General features: G+C 45.3%; 1 protein-coding gene across 4 annotated transcripts in view; it reads right to left on the reverse strand.

The window, feature by feature from the left end:
* Positions 1–528: 528 nt before the first annotated feature.
* Positions 529–17,612, reverse strand: part of uacab (uveal autoantigen with coiled-coil domains and ankyrin repeats b) — a 33,851-nt gene continuing 16,767 nt past the window's right edge. For 2 of the 4 annotated variants that reach the window (XM_058088957.2, XM_058088960.2), the window contains exons 3-19: positions 16,567–16,655; positions 15,663–15,727; positions 13,628–13,685; positions 13,029–13,099; positions 12,726–12,832; positions 11,859–12,040; positions 11,683–11,720; positions 10,927–10,983; positions 9,590–9,697; positions 8,942–8,974; positions 7,921–8,010; positions 7,796–7,826; positions 6,740–6,789; positions 3,911–6,562; positions 3,683–3,835; positions 3,358–3,423; positions 529–1,863 (exon numbers count right to left, since the gene is read on the reverse strand). In XM_058088957.2, the coding sequence (XP_057944940.2) occupies positions 1,792–1,863; positions 3,358–3,423; positions 3,683–3,835; positions 3,911–6,562; positions 6,740–6,789; positions 7,796–7,826; positions 7,921–8,010; positions 8,942–8,974; positions 9,590–9,697; positions 10,927–10,983; positions 11,683–11,720; positions 11,859–12,040; positions 12,726–12,832; positions 13,029–13,099; positions 13,628–13,685; positions 15,663–15,727; positions 16,567–16,655 (3,922 nt within the window). In that variant the 3' untranslated portion in view covers positions 529–1,791. The remainder of the gene's footprint in view (positions 1,864–3,357; positions 3,424–3,682; positions 3,836–3,910; positions 6,563–6,739; positions 6,790–7,795; positions 7,827–7,920; positions 8,011–8,941; positions 8,975–9,589; positions 9,698–10,926; positions 10,984–11,682; positions 11,721–11,858; positions 12,041–12,725; positions 12,833–13,028; positions 13,100–13,627; positions 13,686–15,662; positions 15,728–16,566; positions 16,656–17,612) is intronic. The other 2 variants (XM_058088958.2, XM_058088959.2) reach the window with 2 other exon arrangements.

The raw sequence follows: 17,612 nt of genomic DNA on the forward strand, positions 1-17,612 counted from the left end.
TCGTCTTTCTTTTACCGAGACCGAGCGACGTAAAAAGCACGCAAAGACAATCAGAGTGCTTTGGGAGAGACAGTAGTTGTTCAATACTCCAATCGACAATTGCAATTCCATCTTAACACCGCTAGAGGGCAGTGTTTCCACGAGCGTGTGCAAGCACTGCTCCGTTGACGAGCTACATGTAAAGCACTACCAGACATACTAGGGAGACGCCGCATTGAGGGCTGAGCCGTACGTCAACACTGACGCCATATTGGATGGGTCAAGGCTGCGCTGTAAATGAATACAAGTGAATGTACTTACTTTTATAAAGCGCTTTTCTACAAAGAAATTGAAGTTAATTCCTATTTTTTATACATTCATTCACACATGTACTAATATACTAAACACACACACACATAAATATATATATATATATATATATAAAACAATATAATATACACACATATATATACATACATACACGCACACACACACTAACTATCAATCCATCTCGGAGGGATAGGGCGAAAGAAAAACACGGTGTCTATGTTAGGCACTTTTATTGATTCAGGAGTGACTGACAAAGACAAATATTTCATATTTGAGTCGCCATGGATGGTTGTGGAGGAGAAGAGAATCCAAAGACGCGGGCCAAGTATCAAAAGTGACTTGTTAAGTGAAAGACAGGAGTGCTCTATTCTTGGGAGATAGGATGCCATCTCAGTCAACATAAGGTAGCTTTTGTGCCGTTCTACTTCTACTTCCAGACCTGCTGAATGTTGCAACTGTCACACCTTATTTATTTAGTCCAGTCATCAAACGAGTACAAAGCCATGAAAAAAGTGGGTGAAAAGGCACAAGACACACACACACACACACACACACATTCAGATGGCCGAGGGGGGGAGGGGGGGGGGGGCAGTCACGGGGAGCTGTGATATTCTCAACACTTTGGCTTCAAAGTCAAGTTTCTGTCTCGGCTTTCCAAAGTCATCAGCTTCCAGGGAGTGCGCCCCCCCCACCCCCCCACGGGACCTCACAAACTCTACCAACTTGGCCTGCCAAGTCCGACCACTAGAGGACACTCGGGTTTCAACACAGAGACCAGCAGCCACCGCAAACGGAAGGAAATCCAGCATAAGCCCACACCACCCAGCACACACGATAACCACCGTCCGCATTCCTGATGGACGTCTTACATTTTTCTGACTTTATTCTCGTAGTATTTCTTCTCCAAAAATGACAACTTTCTTTCTTTTGTTGTTTGTTTTTCATAATATTACCACTTAAAACACAACATATTTTCTTTAATATTTTGTGCTACTAAAATGATGTTACTTAACATTCATCTCATAAAATGCTTTGACGCTTGTAAAATTATTGTTAATTTCTCCATGTTTTTTTTAGTAATATTCCGACTTATTGCCATAACATGATACCCTTGTCCCCAGCCGACTTTCCCAAATATGACAGTGTTTTGTTTCTCATGATATCCTGACTTTTATTGGGGAGACGAGCTCCAGCGTTTGGCACTTCCAAAGGCACACCAAGCGTTTGTTGTCACGAGGAGAGGCCAGCATGCCCACATGGTTTGAAAGCCGGCAAACACCAGAGGATGGCTGCACTTTGACTGTCAATCAAGTCGGAATGTGAGAAGTGGTGAGGAGTTTCAGTTTGTACCCGAGTTAGACGGACTGCAAAGGATTTCATAAGCGTGTGCCTAAGACCGACCGACTGGGGGGGGGGGTGATAGTATACCGAGAATGGTGACCTGGATCTGCGGGTGGCATGGCGTGATGCTGAGGAAAGCTTTTAACACACAAACTCTTGTCTCATGCGGATGATCTGCAGCAACGCGGCTTGGACGTCCTCGTCCATGTGGCCCTGCAGACACAGAACACCTTCACTTGCTATCACTCGCCGCTTGACTTGCTTGCACATTTTAATCAGATTTAAAAAAAGTTTCTTTATATACTGTATATATCTATACATGGAAGTATTAACTGTACGTAGCTTGTACATGTGAATCAGGGGTGCACACCTATCATGTCCTACTATAAAACCGTTTAGATTTTGTACCCACACGACTAAATACTAGAGGAGCCACAAGACACTCGTTCACAACAAAAAACCAAGATTTTAACAATACTTAAGTAAAGTACAGTAAAAAACTACTGCAAGCCAGGACCAAGTGTTAGCATGCTAACATTAGAGGTTGATATTGCTAGGCTCCTAAAATTAAGCATGACAGCACTTTGAACCGTTTACATAGGTAGACACTTGCATGGTGTTAGCATGTTAAAGCTATCATGCGAGCATGCTAACATTAGCATAGTAGCCTTTTTTCCTTTTTCATAAATAAAACACTAATGCTACATCTTACACGACAACATTAGCAAGTTAACATTAGCATAGTAACATTTTATAGAATCATAATGCTAAATCTTACATGATAACATTAGCATGTTAGCATTCCTAGCCTGTCAACATTAGAATAGTAGCATTAGTAGACCATTATGTTATGTGTTAGCATGAAAACGTAATTAGTAATAGTAATTTTTTTTGCCAGTTTCGTAGTTACTCTTAATCATAAATTTTACATGCTGAAATTAGGCATGTTAGCATCGCTGGCATGCTAGCATTAGCATAACGCCGTTGTCTGCCAATTTTATAAGACACTTAAATAAACACTTTACTTGCTATTATGCTGGGTGTTAGCATGTTAAAGTTATCCCGCGAGCATGCTAACATTAGCATAGTAGCCTTTTTTCCTTTTTCATAAATAAAACATTAGCAGGTTAACATTAGCATAGTAACATTTTATAGTAGAATTATAATGCAAAATTTTACATGATAAAATTAGCATGTTAGCATTCCTAGCCTGCCAACATTAGAATAGTAGCATTTGTATCCACTTTCATAAGTAGACCATTATGCTGTGTTAGCATGAAAATGTTAGCATTAACATAGTTTTTTTTGCCAGTTTCATAGTTACTCTTAATCATGCATTTCACATGCTAAAAGTAGGCATGTTAGCATTGCTAGCATGCTAGCATTACCATAAGGCCATTGCCAGCCAATTTCACAAGACACTTAAATAAAAACTTAGCACTATTATGCTATGTGTTAGCATGAAACGTTAGCATTAACATGTTTTTTTTGCCAGTTTCATAGTTACTCTTAATCATGCATTTCACGAATTTCACATGAATTCACAAAATTAGGCATGTTAGCATTGCTAGCATTAGCATAACACCATTGTCAGCCAATTTCATAAGACACTTAAATAAACACTTAGCACTATTATGCTAGCATGTTAGCATGCTAACATTAGCATACCAGCATTCATAGGTAGATGCTCATACAATGAGAACAAACCTGCGCCGCACTGAGGAGATGAGTTCGGTAGATGGACACCACCTCCCTGTGTTGCCTCTCAGCATCCTTTATGGGCAAAACACACAGAAGGATGTCATTCGGCATCGTGTCATACAGTTTTACACGCGCATGCACGCACACGCACACGCACACGCACACGCACACGCACACGCACACCAGTTTCTTACATGACATACACTCCATGTTCTTTAACTCAAACCATTATGGGTCCAGTAGCACTGGTGTCCAATGTGTGGCCCAGGGGCCACATTCACAAAGCGTGTAGCGTGCACATGAGTGGAACGCGTGCGGCGCCTCCACTCACAGCCAGCTGTTGTTGAAGGTTCTTGATCTGGACCTGCAGGGCGTCGATGTGCTGCGTCTGGCGTTTGTTGGGACTGTTGCTGGTGTACGCCAACTGGGACAACCCGTTCAGTGCTTGCTTTAGCCGCTCCACGTCCGTCAACAACTCCGTGATCTGAGCCGTGAAGAACAGCGAAGAGAACATCACTCATCTCCAGCAATCTCACCACAAGAGAAGTGACGCGTGTACCTTCTTGTCTTTGGCTTCGGTCAGCTGAGACGACATCTGGATTCTCCTCTGAAGATCACCGATGGTGCTGAGCGACTCATCGTAGCGCTCCTTCAGCTCCCCGATTTCTCTTTCGATGGCCCGCCCCTTCTCGTGGACGGCCTCCATCTCCTTCCTGGCCTGGCTCTCGCCCTCCCTTGCCTGGGTGGCGTCTCGGTGGACTTTCTGACATTCTTCTGTCACGCTCAGCAGCTTGGTGCCGAGGTCGGCGGCCTCCTCCTCGAGAAGCTGCTTCTCCTTCTTCAGTTGGGTCATTTGGCCGTCCTTGTGGCGACGCTCCTCCAGAGCCTGCGTGGCTTGGAGGAGCTCGGACTGCAGCGCCGAAACATCCTCCGCCCGCTGGCCGCTGGTCTCCTCCTCTTCACGGAGCGCCACGCGAAGCTCGGCGACTTCAGCCTCCAGGGCTTCCGTGGCCTTGCCGTGTTCCTGCAGCAGAGAAGCCTGTTCTCTGCGGAGTTCCTGGACCTCCTTCTGCAGGGCACCCGCTTTTTGGACCTCCACCTGCTGAGCCTCCCGTGCTCTCTTGCAGTCCGCCTGGGCTTGCCGCATGGCGTCATGGAGAGCCTTGAGCTCGGAGTCGTACGTCGCGATCCGAGTCAACTCGGACTTCAGACGGTCCTGGAGGTTCTGGATTTGCGTGTTGCATAGAGCGTTCTGGTCTTCCAGCTCTGCTTTGTCAAGCTGCACCTTGTCGTGCTTCTCCTCCAGACCGGCCAGCTTCAGGGATAACTCCTCGTAGCGGCCCTCAAACTCCTCCTCGCGCTCCCTGAGCTCCTCACCAACGGCGAGCGCCGTCTCCAGTCTTTGCTGAACGCTTTCAATCTCAACTTTCAGTTTCTCTTTCTCCAGTTTGTTGTTCTCGCCGTCAGACTTCTCTTGGTTGTACTTGTCCTCCATCTCCCGTAGTTTCACCGTCATCTCCTTGACTTGGCAGCTGTAGGAGTTCTCCTTCTCCTCGGCCGCCGTCACAGGGATGAACTTGGACCGGATGGCCTCCTGGATGGTATCAAGTTCCTTCTTCTGAGCTTCCAGTTCTTGGGTCAGCGTCACGTTCTCCTCCCGGGCGGTCTCCTGCATCTGTGACAGCCGGTTTGCTTTGTCCTCGGCCTCGGCCACGGCAGCGCCCAACCTTTCCGTGACCCTGTTGTGATCCTGGATGCTTATGTAGTGGCGTTCCCTCTCCGACAACACCGCTTCCAACTCGTCCCGTAACTTGGCATTCCCTTCCGTCACTTGCTTCAATTCCTCTCCACTTTCCTGAGCTCTGCACTCCAGATCCGCCGCCTCGGCCTTCACCTTCTCCAGAGCGGCGGTTAGCTCCATCCTCAGCTTCTCGTGCAGATGCCTGGCCACGTATTCTCCCTCCATGCTCTTCTTCAGGCTCTGCTCACGCTCCTGGTCTCGGTCTTCGCTCCTTGTCTGGAGCGTCTCCAGCTTCCTCCTCAGCGACTCCATTTCACTCTGCTGCTTCTCGGCGGCGCCCTGCAGAGTGTCGACGTTCTGCTGGAGCGTCACCCGCTCCGTTTGAAGCTGCTGGACCTGCGCCTCGGCTTTTCCGTAACGTTCGCTGGCCTCCACCAGCTTGTCCTCCAGTTCCTCCACAGCGGACACCATGTTCATCCGGGCTTCCTCGTGTTGCTTCAGGGGTACGAATTCCGTCTGGAGTCTGCTGTTCAGCTCCTCCAGCTTCTCCTGCAGTATCTCTCTCTCCTCCTCGCTGTCCTCCACCTCGTGGATGAGCGCCTGGCTCTTCGCCGTGACGTCATGGAGCTTCCTTTTCAGCGAGACGTTCTGCTCTTCCAGGGCAGCCTGTATCTTCTGTTGTTCCTCCGAGACCACCACCCCCGTTCCACCCGGGGCCGGACTATCCAGCTTGCGATGGAGCTCGGCCACCTCCTCCAGGACTCGATCGTAGTCGTCTCTCAGCTCGGCCAGCTGCCGTTCCTTTTCATCCACGGCGTTGGTCAGCAGGTTTTTCATGTTGTCGAACTTCTCGGCTGGCACCACGCCGTCGTGCTTGGCCTTGGCTTCCTTCAACTGGGTTTCCATCTCCAGAACTGTGTCTGCAAGTTCATCTCTCTGAGCGCTCACCGCCCCGAGAGCTTCGTTCAGCCTTTCAGCCTCCGTGGCCAGCTGGCTTTCACTGTTCTTGTACTCCTCCAGGGCCTTCTCGCTCTGTTTGAGGCGGTTACGAACCCGGCCCACCTCGGCAGAAGCTCCTTCGTACTTGCTCTTGATATCCTGAAGCTGGGCACGCAGCTCCTCTGTGGCCTGGCCTCCCAGGTGCTCCTTCACCGCAACCACGTGGGCCTGCAGCTGCTTGACCTTGCATTCCGAGTCCAGCATCCTCTTCTGGACGTCCCCCAAGGCATCCTCCAGCTCCTGAACCTGCTGGTCCGCCTGTTTCTGGATGAGTTCTCTGCTCTGGAGCAGTTCTTGGCATTCTCTGGTTTTTCGACTCAGAGCGGAATGAAGTCGTGCCCTGTCCTCTTCGGTCGCTTGCTGCTTCCTCCTGAGGATCTCCAGCTCATGTCGGACAACATCAGCCTCACCAGGGAGACCCTTCTCCGACTGCCTGGCGAGTGAACGCGACATGGCGGGATTCTGCACTTTCTGCAGGGACAAACATAAATGACTCACAATGTGGTTGAAAAAGGTATCGTAACTTGACTTTGAAGAAAATAACCATGCAAAAATAGAAAAAGCATATGACAATATCTTCTAATATGATCTCTACTACGTTACACTCTGCGTCTGCACCCGCCTCATTCATGCACAGATACAACCTACCTGATCCGAATCCAAGCTGTAAGCTTGTTTGACCAAATAGTTCTCCTTCCCTGTAAAACAAGTACAGATGACATCAATTTGCTAAATATTGCTGCTGCCAAATGAACATTTCCAATTTGTCTGGGAAAACGCAAAAACATTTGGAGCAGGGATGCTCACACTTTGTCAGCCTGTGAGCCCAAAGTTCCTCATCCTACTGTACATTTGAAAAATGTCCATACAGTATGGACTATATAGATGTAAATATTGGTATTCATGCACCTTTTCCATGTGTATCAGGGGTTTCAGCATGAAAGTCTTTGATTATATCTTTTACTGTAAAATATACTGGACATATAAAATCTAACCGTACTATACTAGATACTAATGATTAGTATTTCATAGTTTAGTTCATAGTAGGTAATCATTGTATTTAATATAATTCACAATTCATGAGTTGTAATATGTCAGTCAAAATACCTACAGTACGACGCATACTTTATACACACAGTTCATGTATTTACTGTCAAACATGACCGATGCACAAGAAATGAAAATGATGATCCAAAAAACAACGCAGACAAAGTCAAGGCAACATATTAGAAATGTTTTCACAATGGGCACATTATCCAATTCATTCGATCATGAAATAATAGTTTAAGAAACAAAAGTGTAGAAAACACGCCTTTTTATAGTGGAGTTCATGACGCAAATCAAAGCATAACTGGCCGCTACAAGTGATGGGATAAGTTTATTATTAGATATAATATATATATATATATATATATATTTATCTTACGGCTGACTTGGTTTATTCTAATAAAGATGAACGCCACATCTCCATGTGTAGTTTGAGAGGTCTATTCACCACGTAATGTTCACCAGGGGGAGCGAGAGCCAATCAGGAGAGGGGTTGAATGTCAACCGACCGATGTCACATGACATCTATAAAGTGACGTTAATGCGATCCCTCTAAACTGCCTTTGACTGATTTAGAGATGCGTGCTTTTCCATCAGACGTTGGAATGACATCATTGATGAAATGGCGGCACTTCAAGAAAAGGAAAGTTAGCCAACCTTTGATCACCGACTGGCCGCTGTATTCCCCCTGAGAATGAAAGAAACAACAGCATTTTAATACCACATGGACACGATCATTCCGATTCCACTTCCTATGAAATGATCTGCACGCAGCCACGGACCATGGTGCTTTTCAGCTGGACCTTGACCGTCTCCGAGCCTCGCGACCCTTCTCGCTCTTTGGCGCTAAGTAACACCTTTAAATGCTCCTTCTGGTGCAATGAAAAGAACAACAAAAAGAACAAAAAATCAGTTTGAACAGCTTTCCAAATCAGCACGCAAAGGAATGAGGCTAGCAACCTAAACAACAGTTTGGCTTTCCAACTGGTGAGGTGAACAAAGAAATGAGAAAACTAAAAATAAAGTGGGATTCTGTCTTTATAAATGGAATGTTGTTTTAGTTAGAGCATAGAAAACTACTCTCCGAACACATAATTAACATTAGAGCCTTCTAAACATGGAATAACACCCCAATTGTCACCTTCACACTCCCAATGTAGTAGATAAAATCAAGGAAAATAAGCCATTTAAGTCGACTAAAAGCTAATGCTTTTATTTTTCCCAATATTTTCCCGCCTGTAGCCGAGAGCACCTCGGCAACAGAGCCGCCTGAACGCCACGTTTGACGGGCTTCCTTCAGCCGGCTTGCTGATGTCTCATTAATTATCATGTCGGCTATCTTTTACCCAACAGCAGCAGCCTGGATGGCTCCCATTTGCCACCTTAGCTGCCCTGCAAGGTGCCTGGTGTAAGCAACAATGACGTATAAAAGGGTAAAGGGTGTTACCGTGAGTCTTCTGTGATATAAAAGAGTATGCGGTATATTGTTCAAGAAAATGCCCTTTAGGCTAAAAATCCGCCATTACTCTTGGTTCTTACCAAGAGCAACAAACCACAAGGAGGTAGAGCAGCTATAAAGTAGACGCTCCAGTATTGTATCAAACGTCCTGAACAGCCCTTGGGTAAGTCCAAAAGATGGACGGGTTGGTGATCCCTGCTTGAGGCGACTATGCCTTTCTAACTCCCTGATGGCTTTTCAAGGTCACCAATACGATGCTTCACATCGACGTAAATGTCATTCTGGCGTGACATCGTCAACACGTACAAAAGTACTTTGATAACCTGCAGTGTTTGTGTTTGTACCTCCTTGTGGGTGTCTTCTATCGTTTTCTTTTCCTGCAAAAAGAAAGAAAAATCATCAAGTCAAGTGAGGGACATTTCAGCAGAACCTGGGACATTTCTATTTTTGAAAAAAAAAAACACTCAGTACGACTGTGTACAGGAGGTATCGTTTTACAGCCATATAACATTCCGTGGTTACAAACGTGCTTCCATAAATTAAAACTGTCATTTTGGTCAGCAAACACGAGACATACTGGACAGTTTGTTAGAGTTTGTTACGCTGGCGTAAGAGTACGACTGACTGGGCAACAAAGCCAGCTGAAAAAGAATAAAGTCGCTTCTTAGTTCCTCTTTTGGACTTCATGTCTCCCAAGCGGCAGTGTGTGTGAAGGAAAAGGAAAGCCATCATCATGGAAGAGTGAGAAATCATTGTGACCAATATTGGCCCCCAGCCTGACTACCATCAAGGGGAAAGACTAGTGAATGCTAATGAATGCTAGAGGGGTCATGGAGTCTGTGCGCTGCTACAAGGAGATATATGAGGAGATGAGGAGGGGATGGACCCTTTCCTGTTCCTGCTATTCAGGTTCCTGTATTCGTAGCCGTAGTAAACAGGAGTGCATGGCCATATCAACCACGCGGTCAACAAACAGCAAATAGAAACGTCACCTGTGTGAGCTGCTGTTGGAGCACGTTGACCTTGTCCAGCAGAGCCCTCTGCTCCAGGTGGTATTTCCTCAGGCTTTCCTGCAGGGACTCGTTCTGCCTCTCCAAGTCCTGAAGCACAAATCCAAACCAAATATCTCATACCAGAAGGTTATGGACACGTCTACAACAAAAAGATACGATTCACTCAATACGGGGGTGTCCAAATGGCGGCCCAGGGGCATGTGCGGCCCGCTGCTGTTTTTTCATTAGTACGTAGCACATTAAAAAACCATAAATGAAAAAATCTGCGCTAATTTGACAGGAATAAAGTAAAAATGTTGAGTTAATTAGGGACGCCACAGATTGGTATCAGCCGATTTCCCATGAAACTCAACATTGGTACATGTTTGTATATTTCTAAGGGATGACATTTCAGTGTTAAGTTGCTGGGTGATGAGATTAATGTTTTTTTTTGTCAGACGAAAGCGTGAGTCGGACTTAAATAGTTGGTAATGGGCTCCAGCAGTTTCCAACGTGTTGAGAAGCTGCTAAGGTTATTCAGAGCTCACGATTGGCTCCTTTCAAATAAAGAGCTGCCCCGTCCTCACCGACCCGCGCATGCTACAGTTTGTCATTTTATGACGTGGACACGTGTGGCTAGCACACCAGTGCGGCTGACATGAACAAATGTGGTTTTTCCTCTGAATGTAGTGGGTGGAGCTTACATACCGGAGTTTACGGGAACATCATTTAGTAGCATGAAGTTGAAATATTAAAGAAAAAAAGATGCAATGTTTTTATAGTCATAAAATTAGGTATAATAATTAGGGATATCAGATATTGCCTTTTTGGGGGAAAGCCGATATGCCGATATTGTCCAACTCTTAATTTCTGATACCAATATCAGCACATCATGTGTTGTATACAGCATTTTTTTAATATCGGTTGTCATGATCATGACAAAATCAGATACCGATAACAAATATCATATTTCTGATTTTATTGTAATTTTTGGAAAATTTGGTTGGGGAAAAGTTATAATTTTATGGAAATAAAGTGAAAATATTGTGGGAATAATGTCATACTATTATGAAAAGTTTACAATGATTTTTTTCAGAAGTTGAAATATTTTGGGAGAAGAAAAACTGCATACGTGGGGGGGGGGGGTGCATATCAAATACTAAGACGCTTTTTCACCTAGGTATATGACAAAGCTATCTTTTCTTGAAATAACTATAGCTTCTTAGCACAGCCTGTACAAAACATCAAGTGTCAAAGTTGCATCCTTTCATTTTCACGTTTGGACCCCCCCCCCCCCTCCCCCACAGAGCAACGTGAATGTGTGAGACGATGCTTACATGTATGATGTGATCCCTTCTGTTTGACTCCATGGAGTCTGAGCGCTCCACCGACTGCTGAGGACAAGACGGACATCATAAAAGTCACCAAGTGGAGCACAAATCAACTATCCATGTTCACGGAGAAAGTGAGACACAAACACTCTTTTCTGTGCATTCTAAAGATATACAAACAGCTAAAATGCACATAATGGGACGCACCTATTCAAGCGAAGCTATTAAAACACCTCCAACAAGGTTTTATGCTTTTATATCCAAGCTGTTAGCAAGGAGTAACATGAGCAGAACTTCCTTCCTGGGTGCATTGGAATGCTACACCTAGCATCAAAAGCACAAACACGTGTAGCGCTACCTTTCCGGCGTGTGGTGTGGCGAGGTGTCACTACTCTGGTAGAGTAGTTCTTGGGTCTACTAGTGTTAATAGCAATGTCGCTGTAGCTTAGTTAATATGCAGGTCGCATTATGGAAATGGGGCGTCGGCCCTTTTTGGAGGTGCATCCCATTACGTGTATTCTTAGCGGCCTCTTTTCATCTGTTTTGATATCTTCAGAAGGCACAGAAAAGAGAAGACGTGTGCTCCTGTCTCACATAATGACTGTGAAAAAGCTCTGCGGTTCTTTAGTGTTTGATGTGGAAGTAATGGCTGCTGTTATAAAGAGTTGGGATGAAGGTAAAAAGGAAGTGAAAACAGACGCCGTTTTATCACAACATGATGAGTAGTATAAGAATATAAGTATAAGAATTCCGCCATGTTACCTGTCGCTTCCACTGTTCTATTTTTGCCGCCTCTTTATCTGCAAACAGAAATAATGATCGTGAAATAGAATCAAACAATGCAGGCGGTCCCCGCAGTGAACGTGTGTGATTGCTAGCATTAGCAGACAAGAACGTAACATGAAGCAAAAGACGTCCACCAAAAACGGCCTCCTCACCTCTGCTGGCCTTGTCCAGGCAGATCTTCATCAACGCCACCAGCTCCTGGTTCTTGCTGAGGCGAGCGTAGTGGAAGGCGTCGTGGCCCAAGCTGTCCACTTCCTTCACGTCGGCGCCATTCTTTAACAGCACTTCCACCGCGTCCTTGCAGCCGTACTCACAACCCAGGATGAGCGCTGTTCTAAGGTTGGGAAGAAAAGAGTGAAGCAGTGTTAATGTACACTGTACAAATACTCACACACACACACACACACACACACGAGGGTCTTCATGCACTCGGTACCATCTGCTCTAACAACCTCCACAAACTGTCAACGTGGTAAATCTGCATTCTTCTCGTTAATTTCACTATACGCAAGATGAGTAGTGAAATTGGTTTTGGTGTTAGTTTTTTTATGCAAGGTCAAATTCCAAATTGCCCCCCCTTTCCGGGCCCTGGAGGACAAAGAAGTCCTGCTGGCTTCCAGTCTGAGGACCACTCCAGGGTGTCAAATCTATCATATTTACTAGAATATGATTGGACAATATTCACATTGGAAGTCCTCCTGGACTTTGTGACCGTGTTGGGTTCCGCTGGGGGGGGGCGGGGCTTAACAGCCATTTTTCAAAAGCCGCCCGTCTCGGTACTGGCAATTTTTGATGATATTTCAAGGCGCACAGAATCTTGTGTCCTAGAGCTACACAAACACGATACATGCCGACCTCTAGAGGTCGTGATGTCAACTAAAAGTGTAGGATAGGACCCCTTAAAAGTTATTAAAGATCTCCTTATTTGTTATGTGCGCGTGAAATGAAAGGTTCCGCCATATGTTTCCTGGCCAAGCGGTGGAGATCACGTGTTGTACATCCACGTGGGAAGCTCCTACTTGTTTTGTTTGTCCCGGACGGAGATATCAGCCCCTCGCTCAACGAGAAGCTGACAGATGCGTGGATGGCACATCTGGGTTGCCAGCACCAGCGGAGTCCTGCCATCCTAAAGAACATAAGACACACGGGGACGACTGTGATGTAAGAGTGACGAGTAAAGTTCACAGCAGGTGTACAATTTAGCGAGTCTTTGTGCGGGTCAGACAGGATAACTGCTGGTGATCGCTAGAGAACACCAAATGCTTCCGACAAGTCGACAAGTGGCAAATGGAAGAAAGACTGAAGTGGAAGCTCGCTCTTACAAAGTCGCTGGCGTTGACCGCAGCGCCGCTGTCGCAGAGAAGTTTCACGCTGGATGAGCAGCCCGCCATGACTGTGGAGAGAACAACCAAGTCCCATCATTCAAGTCCATTTGCCCCAACAACAAAAACAAGTAACATGGAATTCTGTTCAAGACGATAATCAATCAATCAATCAATCAAAATGAACTTGGTCATTTTGCCTGCTTCGATATATTGACGTGTGTTTGTGTCCCCCCCTCCCTCTCTCCCACGCAGGCTGGATGACAAGAGCAGAGGGAGCCACCTGCCGTGGCCCAGCAAGGTGCACCGTATTGGGGCACACGCTCCCAGTGGTCGGCGTGGCGCCACGGAGGTCTCTGGCAAACCTTCTGCACTTTTCAAGCGTGCAGTGCTGGCGTTTCTGATGAGGTTTTTGTGGAGCATTTGGTACAACTTGAAGGCCAAAATGTCTTCCACTTGAAGTCAATGTTTGTTTACAAGTGAGCTGAGGGGCGTTTTGTTTAGGATATTGGTTATCAGAGCTATTGATCTGATTGATCAGTATGATGTCATCCTTCATCTTAGGGCAGAGAATGACATCTGATCCCACAAACACTCACCAGCATCATGGAGAGCCGTCCTTCCTTGGAGGTCCACGTTTCCAACCGGACAGTTGTGCTGTTGAAAGTGAGAGACAAGCTTACTCGCAGTAATAATCCATAAAACTACTCAATACTACAATACTACTGTAACAAGTATTCGTCATCATTTTGCCCAAAAGCATAGAAGATAGCATGGCAGCCTTTCCCACTCAGCAGTTTGTCTTTGAAGATTTGCGTTGTCCTGCAAGTCCCAACAAGATCTGCAGGTGGCAGCGTAGCATCACAAGCTAACACCACAAACTTTAAGAACACATCAAACATGAAAAAAGGCCTAAATCTTTTGCTTGGATAATGGACTTCTGCTCAGCAGTGAGTGACGAATAAAATAATCATTCAGTTAACAGAGCCTTGTTTTTGAAAACCTTCATCCGCCCAAACAAGGCTTTGCATGTTAAACCACTAATGATTGACTGTATAGTACACACTACTACTACTACTACTACTACTACTACTATAATTCCCTCTTATCGGCTTGATGACGTTATTTAAATAGCATAACACTAAAATATGAAAGATGGTCATTTTGTTCAAGTCAAAATGTGAAAAACAAACAAAACAACATTCATTCATTCACTTTCTACCGCTTTTCCTCACGAGGGTCACGGGGGTGCTGGAGCCTATCCCAGCTGCCTTTGGGTGAGAGGCGGGGTACACCCTGGACTGGTCACCAGTTTTACCAATGTTATACTGTAAATAGTGTCTTCCAGTTTTGTAGTGTCAGCTGAAAATGAGGCCAAGCGAGGTCATGACAGTTATGGCCGATACATCCCAGTGACCATGTGCTACCGTGCTACTGGTCCACCTACTGCATAAAGATGAGGGCCAGCAGGCCTGGAGATGCGGTGTTGCTGGGTAAGCGTGACATCGAGTACCCCGAGCTGACTATAAAAACACACGGCTCTGTAGCAACAAGGGCCAAAAATGAGCATCATGCTCAGATGACCCTGTGTGTGTGTGTGTGTGTGTGTGTGGGGGGGGGGGGACTATCCTACAGGACAAGTGGGAGCAGATGAGGTTAGACCCTTGGTGCTTGGGGCTGCTATGTCTGGAGCCATGACGGCACCCAGAAAGGAGGCGTAAGGCTTGTCAACGCTGCTGAAAATCCACCGCCACGGCCCTCAGCTCCATTAGAGGGCGGCCACAGTATGACTGGGGGTTGGGGAGTGGGGTGGGGGGGGGGGCAATGCTTGTAAACACACTCGTGCTTCAGTGCAGCCGGCCAAGCGGAGGTGCCGGCCAAGAGATATTTTGCTGTCAGTCATATGCACATTATGCATAAAATATGGGAAATTGGGTTGCCAAAAAAGCTAGAATATTATGACAAAACAGTCTAAATATGGTGGGAATAAAGTCATAATATTAAGACAAGAATATGTACAAGAATAAGGTGGAAATAGTCAAAAAATATAATCAAAAACGCAACAGAAATGGAATAAAAGTCTAAATATTAAAACAAAATATTAAGACAAAAATATTATATTGTATTGAGGGAAAAGCTACTATTTTATGAAAATGAATTTGTAATTTTATGAGAATGGATAACTAGTTAAAATTCATTCATTTTCTACCGCTGATCCTCACAAGGGTTGCGGGCGGGCTGGAGCCTATCCCAGCCGTCTTGGGTGAGAGGCGGGGTCCACCCTGGACTGGTGGCTGGCCAATCCCAGGGCACATATAGACAAACAACCATTCCCACCCACATTCATACCTATGGACAAAAACCTGGCATGTTTTTGGAATGGGTGAGGAAAACCCGGGAACATGCAAATTCCACACAGAGATGCCAGAGGATGGAATCAAAATAAAATCATAATTATGGAAAAAATTAGGTTGGAGAAAAAGTTATAATATTATGGAATTCAAGTCATAATATTACCGTAGCAAAATTACAAATATTATTTGAAAATTTTGAATTTTTTTAAAATAATAAAATCATCAATTACACTAGAAGACATTTGAGGGAAGATGGGCCAAAGTTTAAGGGCCAGTTTACCTGAAGGAGCTTTTGCACACACAGCGAATGGCCATTTCTTGCAGCCAGATGGAGAGCATTTTTACCTGCAAGTATTGGAAGAGATATTATTATTATTATTATCAGGAAGAGTAAGCTGAAAATAGAAATGACGTAAATATTCGGGTATTCACACTGTCATGATCTCTTGTTGGCAAAGGCAAAAAAGCTTTCTCTCTTTGAACCCGGTGGGATGGTTGACCTGCATATGCATATGCATATGTAGCTATTTTATGAAGTTTGAGCGATGGTCTTAAACTTTTGATGAGCTTATGAGCAGCCAATTTCACTTTGGTTGCAATAAATTGCTGATGCAAAACTGTTTTTGTCTCACTCACTTCTTCTTTTTGCATTTTGAAGCTCTACTGAGAACCTCCTTAAAGGGGACCTATGATGCCTTTTCCACTTTTCTGACCTAGAAATGTAAGAAATGAGGTTTGTGCATTTGGAAGTGAGCCCTTATATGGTCTGTAGTTAAGAAGCACTTTGGGTGCGGAGTGGGCGTGTCCGGAGGCGGGCCATTTTGGCAGGAAGCACAAAACCAAGGAAATACAACTGGAAAAGGTACAGATTCTGGAAACTCTAAAAAGTGTAATTGGTTATTGTGTGGAGCTGCTCTACAGGAGACCACAACGTCATACGATGGCTGGAAACATGAGCCTAATAGGTCTCCTTAATATCCTACAGTGCAAAATGTCTTGCAATTTTTCGGCTGGTGCTAAATGTCAGCATGTATTGGCATGTATTGGCATGCATTGGCATGTATTGGCATGTATTGGCATGCATTGGCATGTATAGGCATGCACTGGCATGTATAGGCATGCATTGGCAATTGCATTCATGCTTGAATTGAAGTAGATCAGGAGTCACCCAGCATGCGCTTCACCTGTGGCATCCGTCGCCGTGACGTCAGCGTTGTGCGACAGTATGAGGTTGAGACAATCCAAGTGTCCACGCGTTGCAGCCAGGTGGAACCTTTGAGAGACAAAAAGAAGGGTCTGACATGGAAGAACGCTCGGATCATTTCACGACAGTAAACATTTGCCACTGGCTGCCGGTTTGCCGAACGCTTGTGAGCAACTGAGCTCAGTCGGTAACACATCAACCGTTTATAGACTAGCCTCAAGGTATCTGCCAAGGCGACAGCGTGGCTGTCACCTCAACACCAACGTGGGTATTAAAAGCGGTGTTGATGGCTCGGAGGAGCTGGATCTTAAGGGAGCAGTGGACGGGCTGACCTCACCTCACAGGAAACAGAGAGAAGTCATGTGATGTGATGTAAATAGATGTGGCTGTAGACGGCATACACATTGCATCACATGCGTGTGATTTGGCAGTCTGCAGGACATGGCGGCTGCTTTTAGCTCGTTCAATGCCACGGACCTAAGTATGCGTTTTTTATCAACATAACTTTCACTTTGCTCCCCCGACGTAAACAACCCAAAGGGCTTTTACATCAACATCAATTATGTACAAATATAACACCATTTTTCACAGTTGTAGCTGAACTGTGTGTGTACATGCGTGTGCATGCGTTCAAATTTCCCTGCAATGCGTAACCTTCTGCACGCTACACTCCTCCACGCCCCCTCAATCTCTCCTTGCCGTCTGGCGTGTCAACACGTGCAAAATGTCCATGGCCGGTCTGGGCTCTTATCAAAGGCACGCCAACTTTTCTTGTGCACTTGCATCATCTCTTTTTGCCTCTAAAACTAAAATATGTAAAATACGTACAAATACATCTAATTTTAGAACACGCGAGCCATGCTGTGGGAAGATGAATTCATAATGAATATACACAACAAAAGTCAGTGAGCATAATTCTTATCTAAATGTGTAATGTAATGTTGCATGAGATACTGCATAACGTCTAGTATCCGTACGCTAGAGTACGCTAACATCCGCGCATACTGACCAGCTGCGGCGAATAAA

The sequence above is a fragment of the Doryrhamphus excisus genome, linkage group LG13, assembly GCF_037039965.1.
Source record: "Doryrhamphus excisus strain RoL-2023G ecotype Guam linkage group LG13, RoL_Dexc_Guam_v1.1, whole genome shotgun sequence".
NCBI lineage: Eukaryota > Metazoa > Chordata > Actinopteri > Syngnathiformes > Syngnathidae > Doryrhamphus > Doryrhamphus excisus.